Below are 23,286 nucleotides of genomic sequence, written 5' to 3' on the forward strand. Positions count from 1 at the left end.
TTCCTAGAAGCTTGCTGGTTTTCACTGTCTTTAATTTCTTTAATAGTAGTTGTTAGGGCTGAGGGCGCACCCTTCTTAGTTTATAATCTTGACTCAGAACTACATGTAATGAATGCAACGCATAAGCACCTTAAACTGAACAGCAACAAGGGGGTAATTTAATAGAGGCATGCAAATGCAACTGACTCTTAAGACACATTGTTTTTCCAATATATAATAATAGTATTTTCTTTGAGTGGCATCACAAAACATATACATCAGCTATGTGGGAGGCTCTCAATAGATCTAGGCCAGGGGTCTGCAACCTGCGGCTCTCCAGATGTTCATGGACTACAATTCCCATCAGCCCCTGCCAGCATGGCCAATTGCCACCCCCCCCCCCCCCCCTCCCCCCCCCCCCCCCCCCCCCCCCCCCCCCACCCCCCCCCCCCCCCCCCCCCCCCCCCCCCCCCCCCCCCCCCCCCCCCCCCCCCCCCCCCCCCCCCCCCCCCCACCCCCACCCCCCCCCCCCCCCCCCCCCCCCCCCCCCCCCCCCCCCCCCCCCCCCCCCCCCCCCCCCCCCACCCCCCCCCTCCCCCACCCCCCCTACCTCCCACCCCCCCCCCCCCCCACCCCCCCCCCCCCCCACCCCCCCCCCCCCCCACCCCCCCCCCCCCCCACCCCCCCCCCCCCCCACCCCCCCCCCCCCCCACCCCCCCCCCCCCCCACCCCCCCCCCCCCCCACCCCCCCCCCCCCCCACCCCCCCCCCCCCCCACCCCCCCCCCCCCCCACCCCCCCCCCCCCCCACCCCCCCCCCCCCCCACCCCCCCCCCCCCCCACCCCCCCCCCCCCCCACCCCCCCCCCCCCCCACCCCCCCCCCCCCCCACCCCCCCCCCCCCCCACCCCCCCCCCCCCCCACCCCCCCCCCCCCCCACCCCCCCCCCCCCCCACCCCCCCCCCCCCCCACCCCCCCCCCCCCCCACCCCCCCCCCCCCCCACCCCCCCCCCCCCCCACCCCCCCCCCCCCCCACCCCCCCCCCCCCCCACCCCCCCCCCCCCCCACCCCCCCCCCCCCCCACCCCCCCCCCCCCCCACCCCCCCCCCCCCCCACCCCCCCCCCCCCCCACCCCCCCCCCCCCCCACCCCCCCCCCCCCCCACCCCCCCCCCCCCCCACCCCCCCCCCCCCCCACCCCCCCCCCCCCCCACCCCCCCCCCCCCCCACCCCCCCCCCCCCCCACCCCCCCCCCCCCCCACCCCCCCCCCCCCCCACCCCCCCCCCCCCCCACCCCCCCCCCCCCCCACCCCCCCCCCCCCCCACCCCCCCCCCCCCCCACCCCCCCCCCCCCCCACCCCCCCCCCCCCCCACCCCCCCCCCCCCCCACCCCCCCCCCCCCCCACCCCCCCCCCCCCCCACCCCCCCCCCCCCCCACCCCCCCCCCCCCCCACCCCCCCCCCCCCCCACCCCCCCCCCCCCCCACCCCCCCCCCCCCCCACCCCCCCCCCCCCCCACCCCCCCCCCCCCCCACCCCCCCCCCCCCCCACCCCCCCCCCCCCCCACCCCCCCCCCCCCCCACCCCCCCCCCCCCCCACCCCCCCCCCCCCCCACCCCCCCCCCCCCCCACCCCCCCCCCCCCCCACCCCCCCCCCCCCCCACCCCCCCCCCCCCCCACCCCCCCCCCCCCCCACCCCCCCCCCCCCCCACCCCCCCCCCCCCCCACCCCCCCCCCCCCCCACCCCCCCCCCCCCCCACCCCCCCCCCCCCCCACCCCCCCCCCCCCCCACCCCCCCCCCCCCCCACCCCCCCCCCCCCCCACCCCCCCCCCCCCCCACCCCCCCCCCCCCCCACCCCCCCCCCCCCCCACCCCCCCCCCCCCCCACCCCCCCCCCCCCCCACCCCCCCCCCCCCCCACCCCCCCCCCCCCCCACCCCCCCCCCCCCCCACCCCCCCCCCCCCCCACCCCCCCCCCCCCCCACCCCCCCCCCCCCCCACCCCCCCCCCCCCCCACCCCCCCCCCCCCCCACCCCCCCCCCCCCCCACCCCCCCCCCCCCCCACCCCCCCCCCCCCCCACCCCCCCCCCCCCCCACCCCCCCCCCCCCCCACCCCCCCCCCCCCCCACCCCCCCCCCCCCCCACCCCCCCCCCCCCCCACCCCCCCCCCCCCCCACCCCCCCCCCCCCCCACCCCCCCCCCCCCCCACCCCCCCCCCCCCCCACCCCCCCCCCCCCCCACCCCCCCCCCCCCCCACCCCCCCCCCCCCCCACCCCCCCCCCCCCCCACCCCCCCCCCCCCCCACCCCCCCCCCCCCCCACCCCCCCCCCCCCCCACCCCCCCCCCCCCCCACCCCCCCCCCCCCCCACCCCCCCCCCCCCCCACCCCCCCCCCCCCCCACCCCCCCCCCCCCCCACCCCCCCCCCCCCCCACCCCCCCCCCCCCCCACCCCCCCCCCCCCCCACCCCCCCCCCCCCCCACCCCCCCCCCCCCCCACCCCCCCCCCCCCCCACCCCCCCCCCCCCCCACCCCCCCCCCCCCCCACCCCCCCCCCCCCCCACCCCCCCCCCCCCCCACCCCCCCCCCCCCCCACCCCCCCCCCCCCCCACCCCCCCCCCCCCCCACCCCCCCCCCCCCCCACCCCCCCCCCCCCCCACCCCCCCCCCCCCCCACCCCCCCCCCCCCCCACCCCCCCCCCCCCCCACCCCCCCCCCCCCCCACCCCCCCCCCCCCCCACCCCCCCCCCCCCCCACCCCCCCCCCCCCCCACCCCCCCCCCCCCCCACCCCCCCCCCCCCCCACCCCCCCCCCCCCCCACCCCCCCCCCCCCCCACCCCCCCCCCCCCCCACCCCCCCCCCCCCCCACCCCCCCCCCCCCCCACCCCCCCCCCCCCCCACCCCCCCCCCCCCCCACCCCCCCCCCCCCCCACCCCCCCCCCCCCCCACCCCCCCCCCCCCCCACCCCCCCCCCCCCCCACCCCCCCCCCCCCCCACCCCCCCCCCCCCCCACCCCCCCCCCCCCCCACCCCCCCCCCCCCCCACCCCCCCCCCCCCCCACCCCCCCCCCCCCCCACCCCCCCCCCCCCCCACCCCCCCCCCCCCCCACCCCCCCCCCCCCCCACCCCCCCCCCCCCCCACCCCCCCCCCCCCCCACCCCCCCCCCCCCCCACCCCCCCCCCCCCCCACCCCCCCCCCCCCCCACCCCCCCCCCCCCCCACCCCCCCCCCCCCCCACCCCCCCCCCCCCCCACCCCCCCCCCCCCCCACCCCCCCCCCCCCCCACCCCCCCCCCCCCCCACCCCCCCCCCCCCCCACCCCCCCCCCCCCCCACCCCCCCCCCCCCCCACCCCCCCCCCCCCCCACCCCCCCCCCCCCCCACCCCCCCCCCCCCCCACCCCCCCCCCCCCCCACCCCCCCCCCCCCCCACCCCCCCCCCCCCCCACCCCCCCCCCCCCCCACCCCCCCCCCCCCCCACCCCCCCCCCCCCCCACCCCCCCCCCCCCCCACCCCCCCCCCCCCCCACCCCCCCCCCCCCCCACCCCCCCCCCCCCCCACCCCCCCCCCCCCCCACCCCCCCCCCCCCCCACCCCCCCCCCCCCCCACCCCCCCCCCCCCCCACCCCCCCCCCCCCCCACCCCCCCCCCCCCCCACCCCCCCCCCCCCCCACCCCCCCCCCCCCCCACCCCCCCCCCCCCCCACCCCCCCCCCCCCCCACCCCCCCCCCCCCCCACCCCCCCCCCCCCCCACCCCCCCCCCCCCCCACCCCCCCCCCCCCCCACCCCCCCCCCCCCCCACCCCCCCCCCCCCCCACCCCCCCCCCCCCCCACCCCCCCCCCCCCCCACCCCCCCCCCCCCCCACCCCCCCCCCCCCCCACCCCCCCCCCCCCCCACCCCCCCCCCCCCCCACCCCCCCCCCCCCCCACCCCCCCCCCCCCCCACCCCCCCCCCCCCCCACCCCCCCCCCCCCCCACCCCCCCCCCCCCCCACCCCCCCCCCCCCCCACCCCCCCCCCCCCCCACCCCCCCCCCCCCCCACCCCCCCCCCCCCCCACCCCCCCCCCCCCCCACCCCCCCCCCCCCCCACCCCCCCCCCCCCCCACCCCCCCCCCCCCCCACCCCCCCCCCCCCCCACCCCCCCCCCCCCCCACCCCCCCCCCCCCCCACCCCCCCCCCCCCCCACCCCCCCCCCCCCCCACCCCCCCCCCCCCCCACCCCCCCCCCCCCCCACCCCCCCCCCCCCCCACCCCCCCCCCCCCCCACCCCCCCCCCCCCCCACCCCCCCCCCCCCCCACCCCCCCCCCCCCCCACCCCCCCCCCCCCCCACCCCCCCCCCCCCCCACCCCCCCCCCCCCCCACCCCCCCCCCCCCCCACCCCCCCCCCCCCCCACCCCCCCCCCCCCCCACCCCCCCCCCCCCCCACCCCCCCCCCCCCCCACCCCCCCCCCCCCCCACCCCCCCCCCCCCCCACCCCCCCCCCCCCCCACCCCCCCCCCCCCCCACCCCCCCCCCCCCCCACCCCCCCCCCCCCCCACCCCCCCCCCCCCCCACCCCCCCCCCCCCCCACCCCCCCCCCCCCCCACCCCCCCCCCCCCCCACCCCCCCCCCCCCCCACCCCCCCCCCCCCCCACCCCCCCCCCCCCCCACCCCCCCCCCCCCCCACCCCCCCCCCCCCCCACCCCCCCCCCCCCCCACCCCCCCCCCCCCCCACCCCCCCCCCCCCCCACCCCCCCCCCCCCCCACCCCCCCCCCCCCCCACCCCCCCCCCCCCCCACCCCCCCCCCCCCCCACCCCCCCCCCCCCCCACCCCCCCCCCCCCCCACCCCCCCCCCCCCCCACCCCCCCCCCCCCCCACCCCCCCCCCCCCCCACCCCCCCCCCCCCCCACCCCCCCCCCCCCCCACCCCCCCCCCCCCCCACCCCCCCCCCCCCCCACCCCCCCCCCCCCCCACCCCCCCCCCCCCCCACCCCCCCCCCCCCCCACCCCCCCCCCCCCCCACCCCCCCCCCCCCCCACCCCCCCCCCCCCCCACCCCCCCCCCCCCCCACCCCCCCCCCCCCCCACCCCCCCCCCCCCCCACCCCCCCCCCCCCCCACCCCCCCCCCCCCCCACCCCCCCCCCCCCCCACCCCCCCCCCCCCCCACCCCCCCCCCCCCCCACCCCCCCCCCCCCCCACCCCCCCCCCCCCCCACCCCCCCCCCCCCCCACCCCCCCCCCCCCCCACCCCCCCCCCCCCCCACCCCCCCCCCCCCCCACCCCCCCCCCCCCCCACCCCCCCCCCCCCCCACCCCCCCCCCCCCCCACCCCCCCCCCCCCCCACCCCCCCCCCCCCCCACCCCCCCCCCCCCCCACCCCCCCCCCCCCCCACCCCCCCCCCCCCCCACCCCCCCCCCCCCCCACCCCCCCCCCCCCCCACCCCCCCCCCCCCCCACCCCCCCCCCCCCCCACCCCCCCCCCCCCCCACCCCCCCCCCCCCCCACCCCCCCCCCCCCCCACCCCCCCCCCCCCCCACCCCCCCCCCCCCCCACCCCCCCCCCCCCCCACCCCCCCCCCCCCCCACCCCCCCCCCCCCCCACCCCCCCCCCCCCCCACCCCCCCCCCCCCCCACCCCCCCCCCCCCCCACCCCCCCCCCCCCCCACCCCCCCCCCCCCCCACCCCCCCCCCCCCCCACCCCCCCCCCCCCCCACCCCCCCCCCCCCCCACCCCCCCCCCCCCCCACCCCCCCCCCCCCCCACCCCCCCCCCCCCCCACCCCCCCCCCCCCCCACCCCCCCCCCCCCCCACCCCCCCCCCCCCCCACCCCCCCCCCCCCCCACCCCCCCCCCCCCCCACCCCCCCCCCCCCCCACCCCCCCCCCCCCCCACCCCCCCCCCCCCCCACCCCCCCCCCCCCCCACCCCCCCCCCCCCCCACCCCCCCCCCCCCCCACCCCCCCCCCCCCCCACCCCCCCCCCCCCCCACCCCCCCCCCCCCCCACCCCCCCCCCCCCCCACCCCCCCCCCCCCCCACCCCCCCCCCCCCCCACCCCCCCCCCCCCCCACCCCCCCCCCCCCCCACCCCCCCCCCCCCCCACCCCCCCCCCCCCCCACCCCCCCCCCCCCCCACCCCCCCCCCCCCCCACCCCCCCCCCCCCCCACCCCCCCCCCCCCCCACCCCCCCCCCCCCCCACCCCCCCCCCCCCCCACCCCCCCCCCCCCCCACCCCCCCCCCCCCCCACCCCCCCCCCCCCCCACCCCCCCCCCCCCCCACCCCCCCCCCCCCCCACCCCCCCCCCCCCCCACCCCCCCCCCCCCCCACCCCCCCCCCCCCCCACCCCCCCCCCCCCCCACCCCCCCCCCCCCCCACCCCCCCCCCCCCCCACCCCCCCCCCCCCCCACCCCCCCCCCCCCCCACCCCCCCCCCCCCCCACCCCCCCCCCCCCCCACCCCCCCCCCCCCCCACCCCCCCCCCCCCCCACCCCCCCCCCCCCCCACCCCCCCCCCCCCCCACCCCCCCCCCCCCCCACCCCCCCCCCCCCCCACCCCCCCCCCCCCCCACCCCCCCCCCCCCCCACCCCCCCCCCCCCCCACCCCCCCCCCCCCCCACCCCCCCCCCCCCCCACCCCCCCCCCCCCCCACCCCCCCCCCCCCCCACCCCCCCCCCCCCCCACCCCCCCCCCCCCCCACCCCCCCCCCCCCCCACCCCCCCCCCCCCCCACCCCCCCCCCCCCCCACCCCCCCCCCCCCCCACCCCCCCCCCCCCCCACCCCCCCCCCCCCCCACCCCCCCCCCCCCCCACCCCCCCCCCCCCCCACCCCCCCCCCCCCCCACCCCCCCCCCCCCCCACCCCCCCCCCCCCCCACCCCCCCCCCCCCCCACCCCCCCCCCCCCCCACCCCCCCCCCCCCCCACCCCCCCCCCCCCCCACCCCCCCCCCCCCCCACCCCCCCCCCCCCCCACCCCCCCCCCCCCCCACCCCCCCCCCCCCCCACCCCCCCCCCCCCCCACCCCCCCCCCCCCCCACCCCCCCCCCCCCCCACCCCCCCCCCCCCCCACCCCCCCCCCCCCCCACCCCCCCCCCCCCCCACCCCCCCCCCCCCCCACCCCCCCCCCCCCCCACCCCCCCCCCCCCCCACCCCCCCCCCCCCCCACCCCCCCCCCCCCCCACCCCCCCCCCCCCCCACCCCCCCCCCCCCCCACCCCCCCCCCCCCCCACCCCCCCCCCCCCCCACCCCCCCCCCCCCCCACCCCCCCCCCCCCCCACCCCCCCCCCCCCCCACCCCCCCCCCCCCCCACCCCCCCCCCCCCCCACCCCCCCCCCCCCCCACCCCCCCCCCCCCCCACCCCCCCCCCCCCCCACCCCCCCCCCCCCCCACCCCCCCCCCCCCCCACCCCCCCCCCCCCCCACCCCCCCCCCCCCCCACCCCCCCCCCCCCCCACCCCCCCCCCCCCCCACCCCCCCCCCCCCCCACCCCCCCCCCCCCCCACCCCCCCCCCCCCCCACCCCCCCCCCCCCCCACCCCCCCCCCCCCCCACCCCCCCCCCCCCCCACCCCCCCCCCCCCCCACCCCCCCCCCCCCCCACCCCCCCCCCCCCCCACCCCCCCCCCCCCCCACCCCCCCCCCCCCCCACCCCCCCCCCCCCCCACCCCCCCCCCCCCCCACCCCCCCCCCCCCCCACCCCCCCCCCCCCCCACCCCCCCCCCCCCCCACCCCCCCCCCCCCCCACCCCCCCCCCCCCCCACCCCCCCCCCCCCCCACCCCCCCCCCCCCCCACCCCCCCCCCCCCCCACCCCCCCCCCCCCCCACCCCCCCCCCCCCCCACCCCCCCCCCCCCCCACCCCCCCCCCCCCCCACCCCCCCCCCCCCCCACCCCCCCCCCCCCCCACCCCCCCCCCCCCCCACCCCCCCCCCCCCCCACCCCCCCCCCCCCCCACCCCCCCCCCCCCCCACCCCCCCCCCCCCCCACCCCCCCCCCCCCCCACCCCCCCCCCCCCCCACCCCCCCCCCCCCCCACCCCCCCCCCCCCCCACCCCCCCCCCCCCCCACCCCCCCCCCCCCCCACCCCCCCCCCCCCCCACCCCCCCCCCCCCCCACCCCCCCCCCCCCCCACCCCCCCCCCCCCCCACCCCCCCCCCCCCCCACCCCCCCCCCCCCCCACCCCCCCCCCCCCCCACCCCCCCCCCCCCCCACCCCCCCCCCCCCCCACCCCCCCCCCCCCCCACCCCCCCCCCCCCCCACCCCCCCCCCCCCCCACCCCCCCCCCCCCCCACCCCCCCCCCCCCCCACCCCCCCCCCCCCCCACCCCCCCCCCCCCCCACCCCCCCCCCCCCCCACCCCCCCCCCCCCCCACCCCCCCCCCCCCCCACCCCCCCCCCCCCCCACCCCCCCCCCCCCCCACCCCCCCCCCCCCCCACCCCCCCCCCCCCCCACCCCCCCCCCCCCCCACCCCCCCCCCCCCCCACCCCCCCCCCCCCCCACCCCCCCCCCCCCCCACCCCCCCCCCCCCCCACCCCCCCCCCCCCCCACCCCCCCCCCCCCCCACCCCCCCCCCCCCCCACCCCCCCCCCCCCCCACCCCCCCCCCCCCCCACCCCCCCCCCCCCCCACCCCCCCCCCCCCCCACCCCCCCCCCCCCCCACCCCCCCCCCCCCCCACCCCCCCCCCCCCCCACCCCCCCCCCCCCCCACCCCCCCCCCCCCCCACCCCCCCCCCCCCCCACCCCCCCCCCCCCCCACCCCCCCCCCCCCCCACCCCCCCCCCCCCCCACCCCCCCCCCCCCCCACCCCCCCCCCCCCCCACCCCCCCCCCCCCCCACCCCCCCCCCCCCCCACCCCCCCCCCCCCCCACCCCCCCCCCCCCCCACCCCCCCCCCCCCCCACCCCCCCCCCCCCCCACCCCCCCCCCCCCCCACCCCCCCCCCCCCCCACCCCCCCCCCCCCCCACCCCCCCCCCCCCCCACCCCCCCCCCCCCCCACCCCCCCCCCCCCCCACCCCCCCCCCCCCCCACCCCCCCCCCCCCCCACCCCCCCCCCCCCCCACCCCCCCCCCCCCCCACCCCCCCCCCCCCCCACCCCCCCCCCCCCCCACCCCCCCCCCCCCCCACCCCCCCCCCCCCCCACCCCCCCCCCCCCCCACCCCCCCCCCCCCCCACCCCCCCCCCCCCCCACCCCCCCCCCCCCCCACCCCCCCCCCCCCCCACCCCCCCCCCCCCCCACCCCCCCCCCCCCCCACCCCCCCCCCCCCCCACCCCCCCCCCCCCCCACCCCCCCCCCCCCCCACCCCCCCCCCCCCCCACCCCCCCCCCCCCCCACCCCCCCCCCCCCCCACCCCCCCCCCCCCCCACCCCCCCCCCCCCCCACCCCCCCCCCCCCCCACCCCCCCCCCCCCCCACCCCCCCCCCCCCCCACCCCCCCCCCCCCCCACCCCCCCCCCCCCCCACCCCCCCCCCCCCCCACCCCCCCCCCCCCCCACCCCCCCCCCCCCCCACCCCCCCCCCCCCCCACCCCCCCCCCCCCCCACCCCCCCCCCCCCCCACCCCCCCCCCCCCCCACCCCCCCCCCCCCCCACCCCCCCCCCCCCCCACCCCCCCCCCCCCCCACCCCCCCCCCCCCCCACCCCCCCCCCCCCCCACCCCCCCCCCCCCCCACCCCCCCCCCCCCCCACCCCCCCCCCCCCCCACCCCCCCCCCCCCCCACCCCCCCCCCCCCCCACCCCCCCCCCCCCCCACCCCCCCCCCCCCCCACCCCCCCCCCCCCCCACCCCCCCCCCCCCCCACCCCCCCCCCCCCCCACCCCCCCCCCCCCCCACCCCCCCCCCCCCCCACCCCCCCCCCCCCCCACCCCCCCCCCCCCCCACCCCCCCCCCCCCCCACCCCCCCCCCCCCCCACCCCCCCCCCCCCCCACCCCCCCCCCCCCCCACCCCCCCCCCCCCCCACCCCCCCCCCCCCCCACCCCCCCCCCCCCCCACCCCCCCCCCCCCCCACCCCCCCCCCCCCCCACCCCCCCCCCCCCCCACCCCCCCCCCCCCCCACCCCCCCCCCCCCCCACCCCCCCCCCCCCCCACCCCCCCCCCCCCCCACCCCCCCCCCCCCCCACCCCCCCCCCCCCCCACCCCCCCCCCCCCCCACCCCCCCCCCCCCCCACCCCCCCCCCCCCCCACCCCCCCCCCCCCCCACCCCCCCCCCCCCCCACCCCCCCCCCCCCCCCCCCCCCCCCCCCCCCCCCCCCCCCCCCCCCCCCCCCCCCCCCCCCCAACCCCCCCCACCCCCCACGCCCCATCCCCCCCCCACCCCCCCCCCCCCACACCCCCGCCGGGGGCCCCGGCCCGCCCCCCCCAACGCCCCCCCCCCCCCCCCCCCCCTCCCCCCCCCCCCCCCCCCCGGGCGCCCCCCCCCCCCCATGGCCCCCCCCCCCCCCCACCCCCCCCCCCCCCCCACCCCCCCCCCCCCCCAGCAGAAGAGCCGCATGCGGCTCTCGAGCCGCAGGTTCCCTACCCCTGGCCTAGCCGTAAAAATAGCCCGCTCTCGTTTCATGAACTTGCGAGCTGGATCTGTGTCGCCTTAATCCTCCTCTGCAGCTGTTGCTTTCCTCAGGGTTACAGTTCTGAGTTCAGAAAAGTAGGGCAGTGGCTGACTCCGGAGGGAGGCTTCGTTTCCCCGCTCCAGGATAGATTATTTGGCTGCTTTACAACGCCAGGGTGTGAAGAGAGGCAGATGCTCTATGTGGGTGCATAACTATGTCCCAAGTTTTAATAACTGAGTGGGGCAGGTAGAGTTCAGAAAGCGGCACTTGGCTTCTTTTCCTGCTCATTTCAAGTGGCACCCTCTGCCCAAGAGGGAGGAAGGGAGATAGCACTCGTGTTTCACTCTCTGAGAGCAAGAAAGAACAGATCCACCCGCATTTTTTTGGATCAGGCAAGTTCTTTAATTTTACCCTTTCCTTTTAAAAACAAACCAGGTTTAGGGTACATGCATGTTAAATGCAGGAAGCTTACTAATGAAACTGTTCTGTGGGGTAGCATGGTGAGGGCAGTGAGGGCTCAACTAGTGGGTGGAATTTAATTTGCTCCTGTCTCTTGCACTGTTCTAGAGAGGAACAGTGTTCTAAATGTACCATCCGTAATTGACGCCGTTTATCCTTAGAATTGAAGGGCCAGAATACGAAATTCCCTGATGATTAAGTAATATCAACTGACTATATGGTCTAAATGTTTAATTTTGGTAACTTAGGAATTCTCTTGTTTGGTTTAATTTCCTATTTTTGATGAGTCTGTGAAAATGGAAGCTGTTTGAGATGGCTATTACCTTCTGAATACTACATGAACTTGAGAGAGGCTGATCATTTCATCTCTGAAGGATATGTGCTGTTAGATCGAGGTGTACATGTAATCTGATCAACATTACAGATTCATCTAAGTAAATTATAACTGAATCCAGATGAGATGTGGGTGATTGTCATCACCCTCTGCTGTCATTGACCTCTATAGAGATTTCCTATCCAGCTTTTGATACGTCCTTGCAGGAGAAGCATGATCTTTTGCACAAGCCACAAAATCTATTTATATCTGTCTCTTAATGACATTTTTTTTAAGTAAGGTAGAGTAGTAGACATTAGATCCTGGTATTTCTGGCACTGAATTAATTTTGGGACCTTGGAGTAGTCAGTCAAAATTGTCTCATGAGAGATGTTAGCCATATGAATGATGGGTAAATGGCTGGAAAGAAAACTCTGAGATGTCTGTATAAAGGCTTCTGCTGTTCCTAAGTTGTCCCTGTAGTCCTAAATTACAGTTCGAGCTGAGTTTTTTGTAAGATGAAAGCATACACAGTACAGTGTAGGAGTACTCTGTGCATCTGATTGTCTCAGCTGCAAGATTCTGATTTGCAAAGGCCTGTTACATGAGCTAAATTCACATTTGATCCTACTTCCCAAATAAAGACCTCTGTGCATATACAGATAACTGTACAACAAAACATTAAAAACACAGTGCAATTCCAAGAATGTTTTGCTGGGAGTAAGCCCACTGAACAAGATCTTAGCTTTAAAAGGGGCTTGGACAGATTTATGGAGGAGAAGTCGATCTCTGGCTACCAATTTTGATCCTTCTTGATCTGAGGTTGCAAATGCCTTAGCAGACCAGGTGCTTGGGAACAGCAGCAGCAGAAGGCCATTGCTTTCACCTCCTGCATGTGAGCTCCCAAAAGCACCTGGTGGGCCACTGCGAGTAGCAGAGTGCTGGACTAGATGGACTCTTTCTTATGTTCTTTCTTATGTTCCTATGGGCTCTCTTCTCAGTAGATCTGCTTAGGATTGCTGTCATAGCAACTAGAAAAGGTGCCTTTATAGTTATGAGACTTGTTGCTTGCTGACATCACTATAATCAACGGTTTCTCATTTGCCCTAGTGGGCTTGTATCTGGAGACAAAAAAATCCGGTATCAGTAAGCTTTAATTCTTTTGTAATTATGTTTATTTATTTTTTCATATTTTTAGGTTTACTTTAAGAAACATCCACAATGAGTTGCAAGAAAGACACTGGTGAATCTGCTGACAGTGGAGATTCCACAGAAACTGGAGAATATGAAGATGACTTTGAAAAGGACCTTGAGTGGCTAATTAATGAAGAGGAAAAAGGTAGCGTTGATGACTCACAGGTACTTAGAAAATGCTACATTTGCTGTTTTGTGTCAGTATCTAAATGGCATGTAAAATACAATATGTTGAATATAGGTTGAGATTCAAAGGGGATTCTGTATTCATCTTTAGTGTTTCCATACAATCACTGCTAAATCTTAGAGTAATTCTGGAGGGGATTCTGAAACAACTATATCTTCCAGATAACTTTACTGAGGTGGTTCTGGTCCTGAACAGATTTTTTGTGTGAGCTTTCTGCAGTGTTTCATTTCAGTTACATACTAGTTCTACTTTTTTGTGTTTTCCCTGAGATTTCTCAAACTTCATTTGGTCTGATGTTTTCCCCAAAACATGCTTTCATTGTGTGAAAGATCTGTTTCTTCTCCAGATATCATGTCCACTCAGTGTTCTGTTTTGGTGCTGAGTCATAATTTTTTTGAAGTTTACATATCAGCGATACATTGCTGCAGATAAATAAGACCAGAGGATACATGGCACAGTTCATGTTGCTGTCAGTTATTTTTAAAGACCTCTCAATTTCCCATTTTTTTCTTACCATAGGTTGGGGTCAGAGTCTGGTGCAGGTCTGTCTCATGAGGTGGTCATAACGCTCTCTGGGTTTTCTGTTAAGCATTTAAACTTCTTGACTCCCAGGCATCATTTGTCAGAGCTGTGACTTTTTTGTTTTTAATTTGCATATTGGTAATACATTATTGCAGAAAAATAGCATCAGTTAGTACACACTGTATTTGATCTTTCTTCCACTATTATGATTACAAACACACACATACACAAAGAAGAACCAATAGTGTCAGATAGACTGGTAGAAAGGAGACATGCAATCATTATAGAGACCTGTAACCCAGAGGGGGAAAAGTGCAACTCCTGTTAAGTTTGTTTCCAAGCCTGTCCCAGCATATTGCTCAGGCATGCATGCACAAGAATATTTTTTAAAGGGGGATATTGTTGAGTTCAGGATGTGTGTAGTGACAACATGGGAATACTCACAGAGGCATTGTTGGGTATTAAACACTATGTGGAATTCCTGTTTCCACAGTGCTCTTTTGGGAGCAGCTTACAGTGAACTAAATGCTTTCATCTGGGAAACCCCAGCATGAGAACCTGAGGTAGTGAGGTGAAGAGAGAAGTCCAGCATGCATGCAGAAGACTTTGGCAGATTCCGTGTGGGCCAAAAACAGTGGTGTGAAAAAAGTGTGAAAACGATGTAAAATGGTTTTTAAAAGGGTTTACACCGTTTTCACACCACTGTTTTTGGCCCATGCAGAATCCACCTTTGCGTCCTTGAAGAGTCCCCCCTCCCTCTTCAGTGTTAATAATCTATTACTTATGTAGGAATTGTAGTATTTCCTTAGGATTTCCTAAGCAATGCATTCTTGGTGAAAGTGACAGTATAACTGGACTCAAAGGCGTAGCTCCAAGGGGATGGGGGCGGGGGTTAGCCTAGACCAGTGGTTCTCAACCTGTGGGTTGGGACCCCTTTGGGGGTCGAATGACCCTTTCACAGGGGTCGCCTAAGACTCTCTGCATCAGTGTTCTCCATCTGTAAAATGGGTAAATGTAAGGGTTGGGGGTCATCAAAACATGAGGAACTGTACTAAAGGGTTGCGGCATTAGGAAGGTTGAGAACCACTGGCCTAGACCTCTATCATCAGATTCATGCTGCATTCAGTTATGAAGTGTGTCTTTACATCTGCTTACCCACACTCATGCAGCTGTAAATCTGTTAGCCTTCAAGATGCCATAAGATTCCTTTTGTTCCTGTTTTTCGCTTTTGCTGCAGGTCAGCATGGCTACCACTGTGAAACTTATGGAAGGACATGCTGTCTTGGACACTCTTGAATATTATGATTTCCAGGTTAATGACATATATAGGGAATGTTAGTTTAAAAGAGAAGAAGTTTAAAAGAGAAGATGAAAGGTTATATACAAATTTTAAAAGATCTTCAGGCCTTGAAAATGTATAGGCGTGAAACGTAACCCGTGTTTGGAAGCTAAGATAATAAATTAATAAATAATAATAAGTAAAGGATGGGGTTTAATCTTTGACAATATCCCTACCCCCACTGATATCCACTTAAGCATGGGATCATGATTTCAGAGGAAGAGTAGATTACTGGGGGATTGCTTGTATGTATATCACACTGTGTTTGCCAAATAGGATTGATTCCATAATCCATGTGCACCTAAGTCATTATTTACTCTTCTAATGCAAATAATTATTTTTAATTTCTTCTTAGAATCATGAAGACAATGAAGAGGTGGCTGAGGCAAGTATTAATGAAGAAGATAGCAAAGAAAGAATACGTTCTTCAAAAAATTCTCCTGAACCTGAGGAGGCTATGAAGGGTGAGAAGGGGAATTCTTCAAAGGAGCCTCCAGATCTTGAAGAAGCTGTGAAGGGTGAAGAGATGCAAAATCAAGCAAAATCTGAACCTGAGTGTCCCATGAATTGGCTGGAGCAAGTATCTGATACCGATAGCGAAACCTCCTGTCAGGAATCAAACCGGGAGGACTTGGATGAGGATGATGAAAAAATAAAGCGTTACATCTTGGAAAAAATTGAAGAAGCCAACAAGCTTCTGTTGTCACAGGAACCTTTGGATGAAACGAAAGAGAAGAAACTGAAATTCAAGGATCATCTGGTAGATCTTGAAGTCCCTCCTCTGAATGCTATTGAAATTGATAAAAATGATCCTCACCGAGAAAGGGACATTTCAGGTAGGCTGTCTCAGTTCCACATTTCTAATGAACCAGAACGAGAGGAGATACCTTTTCCTCTAAGCAGTTCTTTGGATGATGAACACAAGGATGGCAAAATCTTAGTAGAAAGAGATGGGAAGTTTGAACTCCTGAGTATACGTGACATTGAAAGCCAGGGCTTCTTCCCACCACTCAGTGTTTCTTTTAGTGACATTGAAGCGCAGCATGTTTCTCCTAAAACTTCTCATGCTGCTGTTTTTGGCACTTTCTGCTTAACAAAAGAAGAGCCTCTTATACGGTCATCTGCAACATCTTGCTCTCCTTCCAAGGACAGCTTCCTTTATTTCCCTCAACCGCCCCCCATTCGTCCAAGCTCTGCTATCAACATTACGAGGGATGTGGAAAGAGGGAAAAGTCCACGCAGGGTGCAGTCTGCAAATATGGGGGTAAGAAGTTCTACATACTGTCTGTCACCAAGACAGAAAGAACTGCAAAAGCAAATGGAACAAAGAAGAGAGAGGTTAAAGAAACAGGTGAGAGGACCAAAGAAACAAGCAGACAGTTGTCATTCCTGTTGTATTTCTTTTCCTATTAAGATCAATAGGCAGGACTTAGTTCCAAGTCCTGTAATTACAAGAAATTACTTCATTTGCAGGGGAGAGGCAAGGCTTGTATTATCCTGGTCTAGAAGCTTTTGAATGAACTACTTGGGGATATTTACCAGAGAAGATCTTTTAGTTTTCAGAGGAGCAAGACCTCTTAAACTGTTTTTTTTGAGGGTGGTGCTGCTGCTTTCAGCATGGGTATGTCAAATGAGACCAGGAGTCCATCTAGTCCAGCATCTGCTTTATAATACTGACCCCCCATATGCTTCTAGAATGGTTACAAGCACACCTTGAAGGTGACAACCTTCTATTGTTAGTCCCCCAGAAACTGGTATGCAGAGAGAGGTATAGAAACTGGTGTGCAGAGAGAGGTATAGTGATTTTGATTAGTGGCGGTTTGGTTTAATTGTCATGCTGTTTGTAGTTGCTGTTTGCAAACATATCCTATAGGATTATTTTAATCCCTTTTCTATAGCATCTATGCCAATGGTGGCAAACCTATGGCACAGGTGCCAGAGGTGGCACTCAGACCCCTCTCTATGGGCATGCGCAAACAGAGTCCCCCCCCCCCCCCCCACACATCTAGGCTGGCCTGGGTCGCTGGGCTTGATTATTAGCATTAAACCTAAGACCTAGTTTTGGGGAAGCAGTGTAGGTAAGCGCTGTTAAATCCCACTGATTTTCATGTGAAGAACTAAAGCATGATCCTTTACCTGGGAGTAAGCTCGGTTGTTGGCAATGGGGCTTGCTTCTGAGTAAACCCTCCTAGGGTTGCGATTCACCCATGTGATTCACCTCCTAGGGTCGTGGTTCAATTGCTTCAAAGCAAAGCCACTGACTACCACCAAGCTTACTCCCGAGTAACGCGCGCCTTGGAGCCAACCATTTTTTCTAAACTAAAACCTCAGTATTCAGGTTAAATTGCCATGTTGGCACTTTGCAATAAATAAGTGGGTTTTGGGTTGCAGTTTGGGCACTCGGTTTCGAAAAGGTTCACCATCACTGATCTATGCCATGGCCATTTTGAGAATATTATAGTATTATTTTGTTATAGTATTGTTCTGTTTTATGATATTCGCTGCTCTATTATATGTATATGATTTTAAAAAAAATCTGTGCACATGAACACAAACACACATGAAACTGCTTTGTACTTAGACAATTGATCTGTCAAAGTCAGTGTTGTGAGTTCAGACTGGCATGAGTCCTCCAGAATGTCAGAGGTCTTTCATATCTCATTCTTTTAAGTGGACATTACAGGGAATTCACATTAAGCATTGTAAAGCAGTAGGAGGAGGACTACTTATTTTGCTTTTTAAAAATAGAAAGGATTACGCTGTGCTAGGAATTACTGAAGTAGTGATTGTGACCTAGTGCATTAAACAGATGGGGTTGTGTGTATCTTCAAGTCTTGTTTTCTGAATCTGGTTAAATTAGAAGGAACCATATACATATTTCTGTCAGTGCAAATCTAGGGCAGATGGTAGCTTCCCTTTTGATGAATTTTCCTTTGTTGTATGAAACCAGAAATAAAAGATGGTACTGAATGAAAAATGTACCAGATAGGATAAAGCTTGCTTTGAGAGTGACTAATCTTCAGTGTTACCACCTGTTCTGATCCTGCTAATATGCTTGGATAGACATGGCTGCTAATACAGTTCCCTTCTATCTTGAAGATATCTGCATACCCAACACTTATGGTGTTACCTGGAATCACCCTATTGCCCTTATTTTTTATTTACCTGGTTGCTATTAATGATTTCCAGGCTGTTCATCTTAATTAGACTATGTGGTTATTGTAGACATTTGAATCAAATTATCATTATTAGATATTTCTAGTCCAACTCTGAAAAACAAATTTTCTAATAATTTTAATGCAGTAATGTACACTGAATTATATCCTTTGCTTTGAATGGGACTGCTTAAAAATTCTAATGTTAAAAAAATTAACACAAGGAAGAAGCACGTAAAAGAGAACAGGAGGTGGAGAAACGGAAAGAAAATGATACGGTTTTCAATGCTTGGCTGGAGAAGAAAAAAGGACAAATGCAAGAAGAGAGACGAATTCAACGTGCAAAAGCGCTGGAAGGTTTGAACAGCAGGGTAGGTTAATGTCTTTGGTGCTTCACATGAAATTCCTTGGCAAGGGTAGGTTGCATTCTAGCCTTTGATTTCAGAATGGCAGCTGCCAACATCTGTATGTGCTGTGGATCTGTGATCATTTTTCTATAGGTAATGCAATTACCAGCCACTTAGAAACTCGCTTGATAGGCTATTGCAAAATAAATGTCAATCAATAAGTATGATCACCTGGACATTGCCATTTTGCCTTTCAGTTTAATATAGGTGCAGATCCCCAGGCAACATTTTCAATTTTCCAGTATTCTGACTGTGGCCACTGTGTGGTCCCATAGAAACAGTGTCACATCTCTTGGATTTCATTTAGCATATTTCATGCTGACCTGCTCTGTATAGATGAAGAAGAGCGCGGGGGGTGGGGGAAGAAGGTAGAGCTATATTGGTCTCTACAGTTGTTCAGAGGATCAGGTTCAGGGGGATAAGTGAAGAGTTTTGAATAGGCAACATGGTACAAAGTAAGAATCAGTGGGTAAGTTGAATAGGTTGCATTGTCCTTCTGTGAAATGTATGCAAAGTCAAAATGAGGTTGCAGGGACAACTGAATATGGGAGATTTCAAGCTTAACCCATTAAAGGATTTAAACTGTGGTATGGATAATATTGTCAGTTGGTGGGAGGCATTTGGTGGGAGGCATTATGCATAAGTGTGTGGGGGTGGGAGGAGGCAATTTGGAGAGGGAATAGAGAAGTGACTTTGGGTGTTTCATACCAGAGTGGGTTGTAGTAGGTTTTTACTACATCCATGAAAGCCTATTTTGCAAGACTATTTTGTATCTCCTGCTAAAATTGTAAAGGTGGTCCCCTGTGAAAGCACCGGGTCATTATTGACCAATGGAGTGACATCACATCATGACATGTTTACAGGGTGGTTTGTCGTGCCTTCCTCAGTCATCTACACTTTATCCCCAGCAAGCTTGGGATTCATTTTACTGTCCTTAGAAGGATGGAAATTTGGGTTTTGTGAGTCATCTACCTTAAACCAACTTCTGTTGAAATCAGACTCAGGTCGTGAGCAGAGCTTGGACTGCAGCTTACCACTCTGCGCCACGGGACTTGCTATTAGGAAGTTAGTAGTGGGTAAAGTTAATTACAGTGAATTTGGAGGTTTAATTCCAGAAAGCAAAATTGTATTGCGATTAACTAGCTTGAAAACCAAATGAGACAACATCTAGCTTTTTCAAGCAAGATCACTTTTCTGACGGCAGGGCAAGTAGGCAAGGTAAAGACTCAATGAAAATACAGCACAGTATCTAATCCTACTGTTTTCTGCTTACAGCATTCCTATTTTCCCTGTCTGACTTTTCATTTTTCCAATTGCATGATCAGGGGCCTAGAGACTGCAAGGCCTAAGAGGAAGACAGAGGGACTTGGGAATGTTTAGTCTGGAGAAGGGGTGGTTGAGGGGGGACCTGATTGTACTCTGAAAAGCTGTCATTTAGAGGAAGGCAGGGAGCTGTGGCAGCAGAGGATAGGACTCAGAAGAATGGATATATATTATGGGTGGAATGATACTGGCTTGGCATTTTTTTTACAGTGGGAGTTGTTTAACAGTGGAATAGGCTGCCTCAGGAGATGGTGAGCTACCTCTCTGGCAGTTTTCAAGCAGTGACTGGATGAACACTTGTCAGGGATGCTCTTGGTTGATCCTGCAATGAGCAAGGAGTTGGAGCTTGTATGGCACTTCCCACTCTATGATGCTGTGATTTTGAAGGATGGTGAATGCCTCAGTTTGTCTTGAACAGGGACAAATAATTGTAAAAGTGATCACATTCATATTTGCAGCCAAGTTGGTGCAAGTTTTAATAACTCAGTGCATTATCCATATGTTTACGGAGTTTGACAGCAAAACAGATTTGTAAGTTTATTCTTTTAAATAGCAGGATAGCAGAAATCCAGATGAAGCTTTCAGGTTGTGGCTTAAAAAAAAACAGCGAGACCAGGTGAAAGAAAAACAGCTCGAAAACCAGAAGCAGCAGGAGGAGTGCATGTTCTTCCTTCCTAGAACTGCAGAAAATGAAAAAGCTTATAAACAGTAAGTTTTGGTTCCCTGCTTAACAGAAAGAGCTATTACAGGCAATTTACTTTGGATCATTACATGTGTCACAAACCTTACATCTGAAGGCGCTTGGGAGAACACAGTTTCATTTGAATGAACGGTAGTCCTTCTGTACAGGAATTTGAAATTAAAACTGCATTTTGATTTGTAGTACATAACCCATGAAAGCTTGTAGTACTGTGCTTCCTGGGTTGATGAGGTGGCTCTTATCTTGCACTTTGATTTAGTAAACCTAATCCTGTCTTCAACTGCTTGCCAGATTAAAAGTTTTTAAAATAGCTTAAATATTCATAGCTGCTTTTGAAACTGGCTTTGAGTTCCTCTGGCAGATCTCTTCAAAGAGAAAAAAAACCATTCAAATCATTTGGAGTTCCTCCTCATGAATTAGCTTTGTTTGGATTAATTTTGATAAAGGGCTGTGTCTCTCTTGCTCAGCTCCCCTTTTTTATTGTTTTATTTAACCTAATTTTCTCTGTCTCTTTTCACTGCGGACCCAAAGCCGCTTACATTCTCTACTCCATTTTAGTGCAAACCACCATTTGCTGATACAGCTGAAATGGCACACTATGATTTGTGCTTCCTCCCTAAACCAAGATTGCCCCTACAGTGTAACAGTGGTTTGCACTTGTGAATAGGCGAAGCACAAACTGTAGTTTGCCGTTAAGTTAGAGTTGATACACTAGCTCAGGGGTAGGGAACCTGCGGCTCGAGAGCCGCATGCGGCTCTTCTGCCCTTGCACTGCAGCTCCACGAGCCGAGCCGCCAGCCCCATCCTTGCCTGCCCTGCAGGCAGCAGGGCAGGCACACCAACTGCCCATGGCTACCTGGGCTGCACCGCGGGCTTCCCCTCTCGCCCGCCCAGTTCGAGCGGGGCGGGCGCTTTCCCAGCAGTCGGCGAGGCCGCGCCACGGGCTTACCCTCTCACCCACCCCGTTTGAGCGGGGCAGGCGCTTTCCCGGCGGCCGGCAAGGCTGAGCCACTGGTTTCATCCTTGCCCACCCTACAGGCAGCAGGGCGGGCGCACCAATTGCCCGCGGCCGGCTGGGCCGCACCGCGGGGTTCCCCTCTTGCCTACCCCATTTGAGCGGGGCGGGCGCTTTCCCTGCAGCCGGCAAGGCCAAGCTACTGGCCCCATCCTTGCCCGCCCTGCAGGCAGCAGGGCAGGCGCATCCATGCGCTTCTCAGAATGAGCGGAGTAAAACGTTAAAAAACCCAATATATACAGTGTTATCTTTATTTTAAATGTCAAAAATTATTTGTGGCTCCAAGTGTTTCTTTTCCCGTGGAAAACGGGTCCAAATGGCTCTTTGAGTGTTAAAGGTTCCCTACCCCTGCACTAGCTATACCCTGTTCCACATAAAGATCTGGGTAAAATTATAAGTTCATCCCCCATTTCCTCCTGCCTGTCCACGTGCTCCACCCCACCTCTCATTGCAGCTTGATCTAGACTAGACAATGAGGGGGGGGGGGCATGGAGCACGTGGAGGGGTGAGAAGGAGGAAATGGCAATTTTACTTAGGTCTTTATGTGGAACTGCGTATAGTACATTTTTAACCCACCTTTCCTCCGAATGATCTCAGGGCAGCAAAGGTTGTGAGGTTGGCCTAAGGTCACGCAGTGAACTTCATGGTAGACTGGAGATCCTAGTCTCACACTAACCACTACATCATGCTCACACAGTTTAAGTTTACACTAAACCATGCCACTTGTACATTCCAACTGCTTAAGGTAGAAGGGAACATTCAGGCACAGGACCTTTATGCCATTACTTGGCCCCATACCTGAAATGTCCCATTGTGAATAACTATTAGGGAGAGATGCTTTGTGGCAGGAGATTTATCTGTTGCTAAATCTTTATTCTACCAATTAAGTAATATGTATGACAGATGAAGTGGTTATGCTGGCCCTTTTAATCGGTAAGAGGCTCACTGCTTGCTTGTAGCTTTTTAAAATGTACATTTTCTTCCATCACTAACTGCAAGCAGATACTATAGCACACCTTGTGACTTACCTAATAAATGTTACTTCTTCACTACTCTTACGGTTCTATTCAATTCCAGAGTGCAACAGTTTTTGCTTAAAAGATGGTCTGTAAGCTAATATTCAGCACACATGGAAATGATAATCTTATTAAGCTCTTTGCAATTGTTCATGTTCCCTGCAGATGGCTAAGAAAGAAAAGGCGAGAAAAGCGAGCTGAGGTACTGGCTTCCAAAGAGCGATCGAAACAGTTACGGCAGGAAGCCCGAAGAGCAAAACAAATAGAGAACATCCTGTGTTCTATTTCTGAACCCAAATCACTTCGCTTCACTGACCAGTACAGCTGAGGTTTAGTCACCAGGTGCCTAGAATTTGTCTCACTGAGTACCTTTTATATCTTGAGTTACTATCTCCTGGAAGCAGCTTCTCCATATCATAATCCTTCAATAATGTCTTAATTTTTGCAGTGATTTTACACGCCCCTGTCCCCATAGTAGTGTATTTGCGAGTGGCTTGGTTTTCACTTCCACAAAATAAACAGCCATATGGCAATTGCAGCATAAATCATTTTAAAATAACTTGTCTTAGATACACTCATGTCAAGTCAAACATCTTTTGGCTCAACACCTAAAAGACTGGATTCCACATCCATATGCTGATAGTTCACTCATAACTGTCACAGCACCATCTAATTAAGGGCAGATGTAGTCATTCTGTGACCATACTTCTGTTCTAACAGGAACAAAGACTGTGTAATACTTTTTATTAGGAGCAACCATAATGACTTTTGTTTCTCCCGAACTCGTCAGACTGGTTATTACAGAAATAAGGGTAGTGGAGGAGACAGAAACAGATATCTCAGAGTTGGCTTTTATATTTCCAGTAGGAGCCCTTTATTCAACTTCTTATGCCAAGGATACTGGCAAGACAAGGTCTTAAGAGCCATGTCCTCAGACATCTGCTCCCAACAGCCAGCTAAAGAGTCATTGAGGACTTGGAAGCTTTCAGTGTTTTTTGTCATTTTGGTTTCTCCAATAAAAGACAGTATGTTGCGTCTGTATTTTGGTTTGGACTAGTCAGCTGCCTACAACTTTCTCAACCTTGGGATGTGTGGAGGGTTGCACCTTTTAAAAAAGCCCTTATGGGTACAATTTAGAGCGCTCATTTTTCAGGAACTATTTTCTACCTATGGAATTTGTTGGACACGAAGTTC

The 23,286-nt window shown here is 64.3% G+C and overlaps 1 protein-coding gene across 2 annotated transcripts; it reads left to right on the plus strand.

The window, feature by feature from the left end:
• Positions 1–10,534: 10,534 nt before the first annotated feature.
• Positions 10,535–23,133, plus strand: CCDC181 (coiled-coil domain containing 181). Of its 2 annotated transcripts, none has more exons than XM_048493478.1 (6): positions 10,535–10,854; positions 12,433–12,593; positions 14,832–15,827; positions 17,856–18,002; positions 19,915–20,069; positions 22,258–23,133. In XM_048493478.1, exons 2-6 carry the CDS (start codon positions 12,456–12,458, stop codon positions 22,418–22,420), a joined length of 1,599 nt encoding a protein of 532 aa, XP_048349435.1. In that variant the 5' UTR covers positions 10,535–10,854; positions 12,433–12,455; the 3' UTR covers positions 22,421–23,133. The 2 variants fall into 2 exon arrangements, with proteins under 2 accessions (XP_048349435.1, XP_048349436.1); XM_048493479.1 differs by having other exon boundaries at positions 10,537–10,854; positions 19,918–20,069.
• Positions 23,134–23,286: the final 153 nt, after the last annotated feature.

The sequence above is a fragment of the Sphaerodactylus townsendi genome, linkage group LG04 (assembly GCF_021028975.2).
Source record: "Sphaerodactylus townsendi isolate TG3544 linkage group LG04, MPM_Stown_v2.3, whole genome shotgun sequence".
NCBI lineage: Eukaryota > Metazoa > Chordata > Lepidosauria > Squamata > Sphaerodactylidae > Sphaerodactylus > Sphaerodactylus townsendi.

Coding starts and splice junctions, on each gene's coding strand:
- CCDC181 (XM_048493478.1), top strand. CDS start 12,456: ATGAGTTGCAAGAAAGACACTGGTGAATCTGCTGACAGTGGAGATTCC. Junction 12,594..14,831: donor GTAGCGTTGATGACTCACAG/GTACTTAGAAAA, acceptor ATTTCTTCTTAG/AATCATGAAGACAATGAAGA. Junction 18,003..19,914: donor TGGAAGGTTTGAACAGCAGG/GTAGGTTAATGT, acceptor TCTTTTAAATAG/CAGGATAGCAGAAATCCAGA.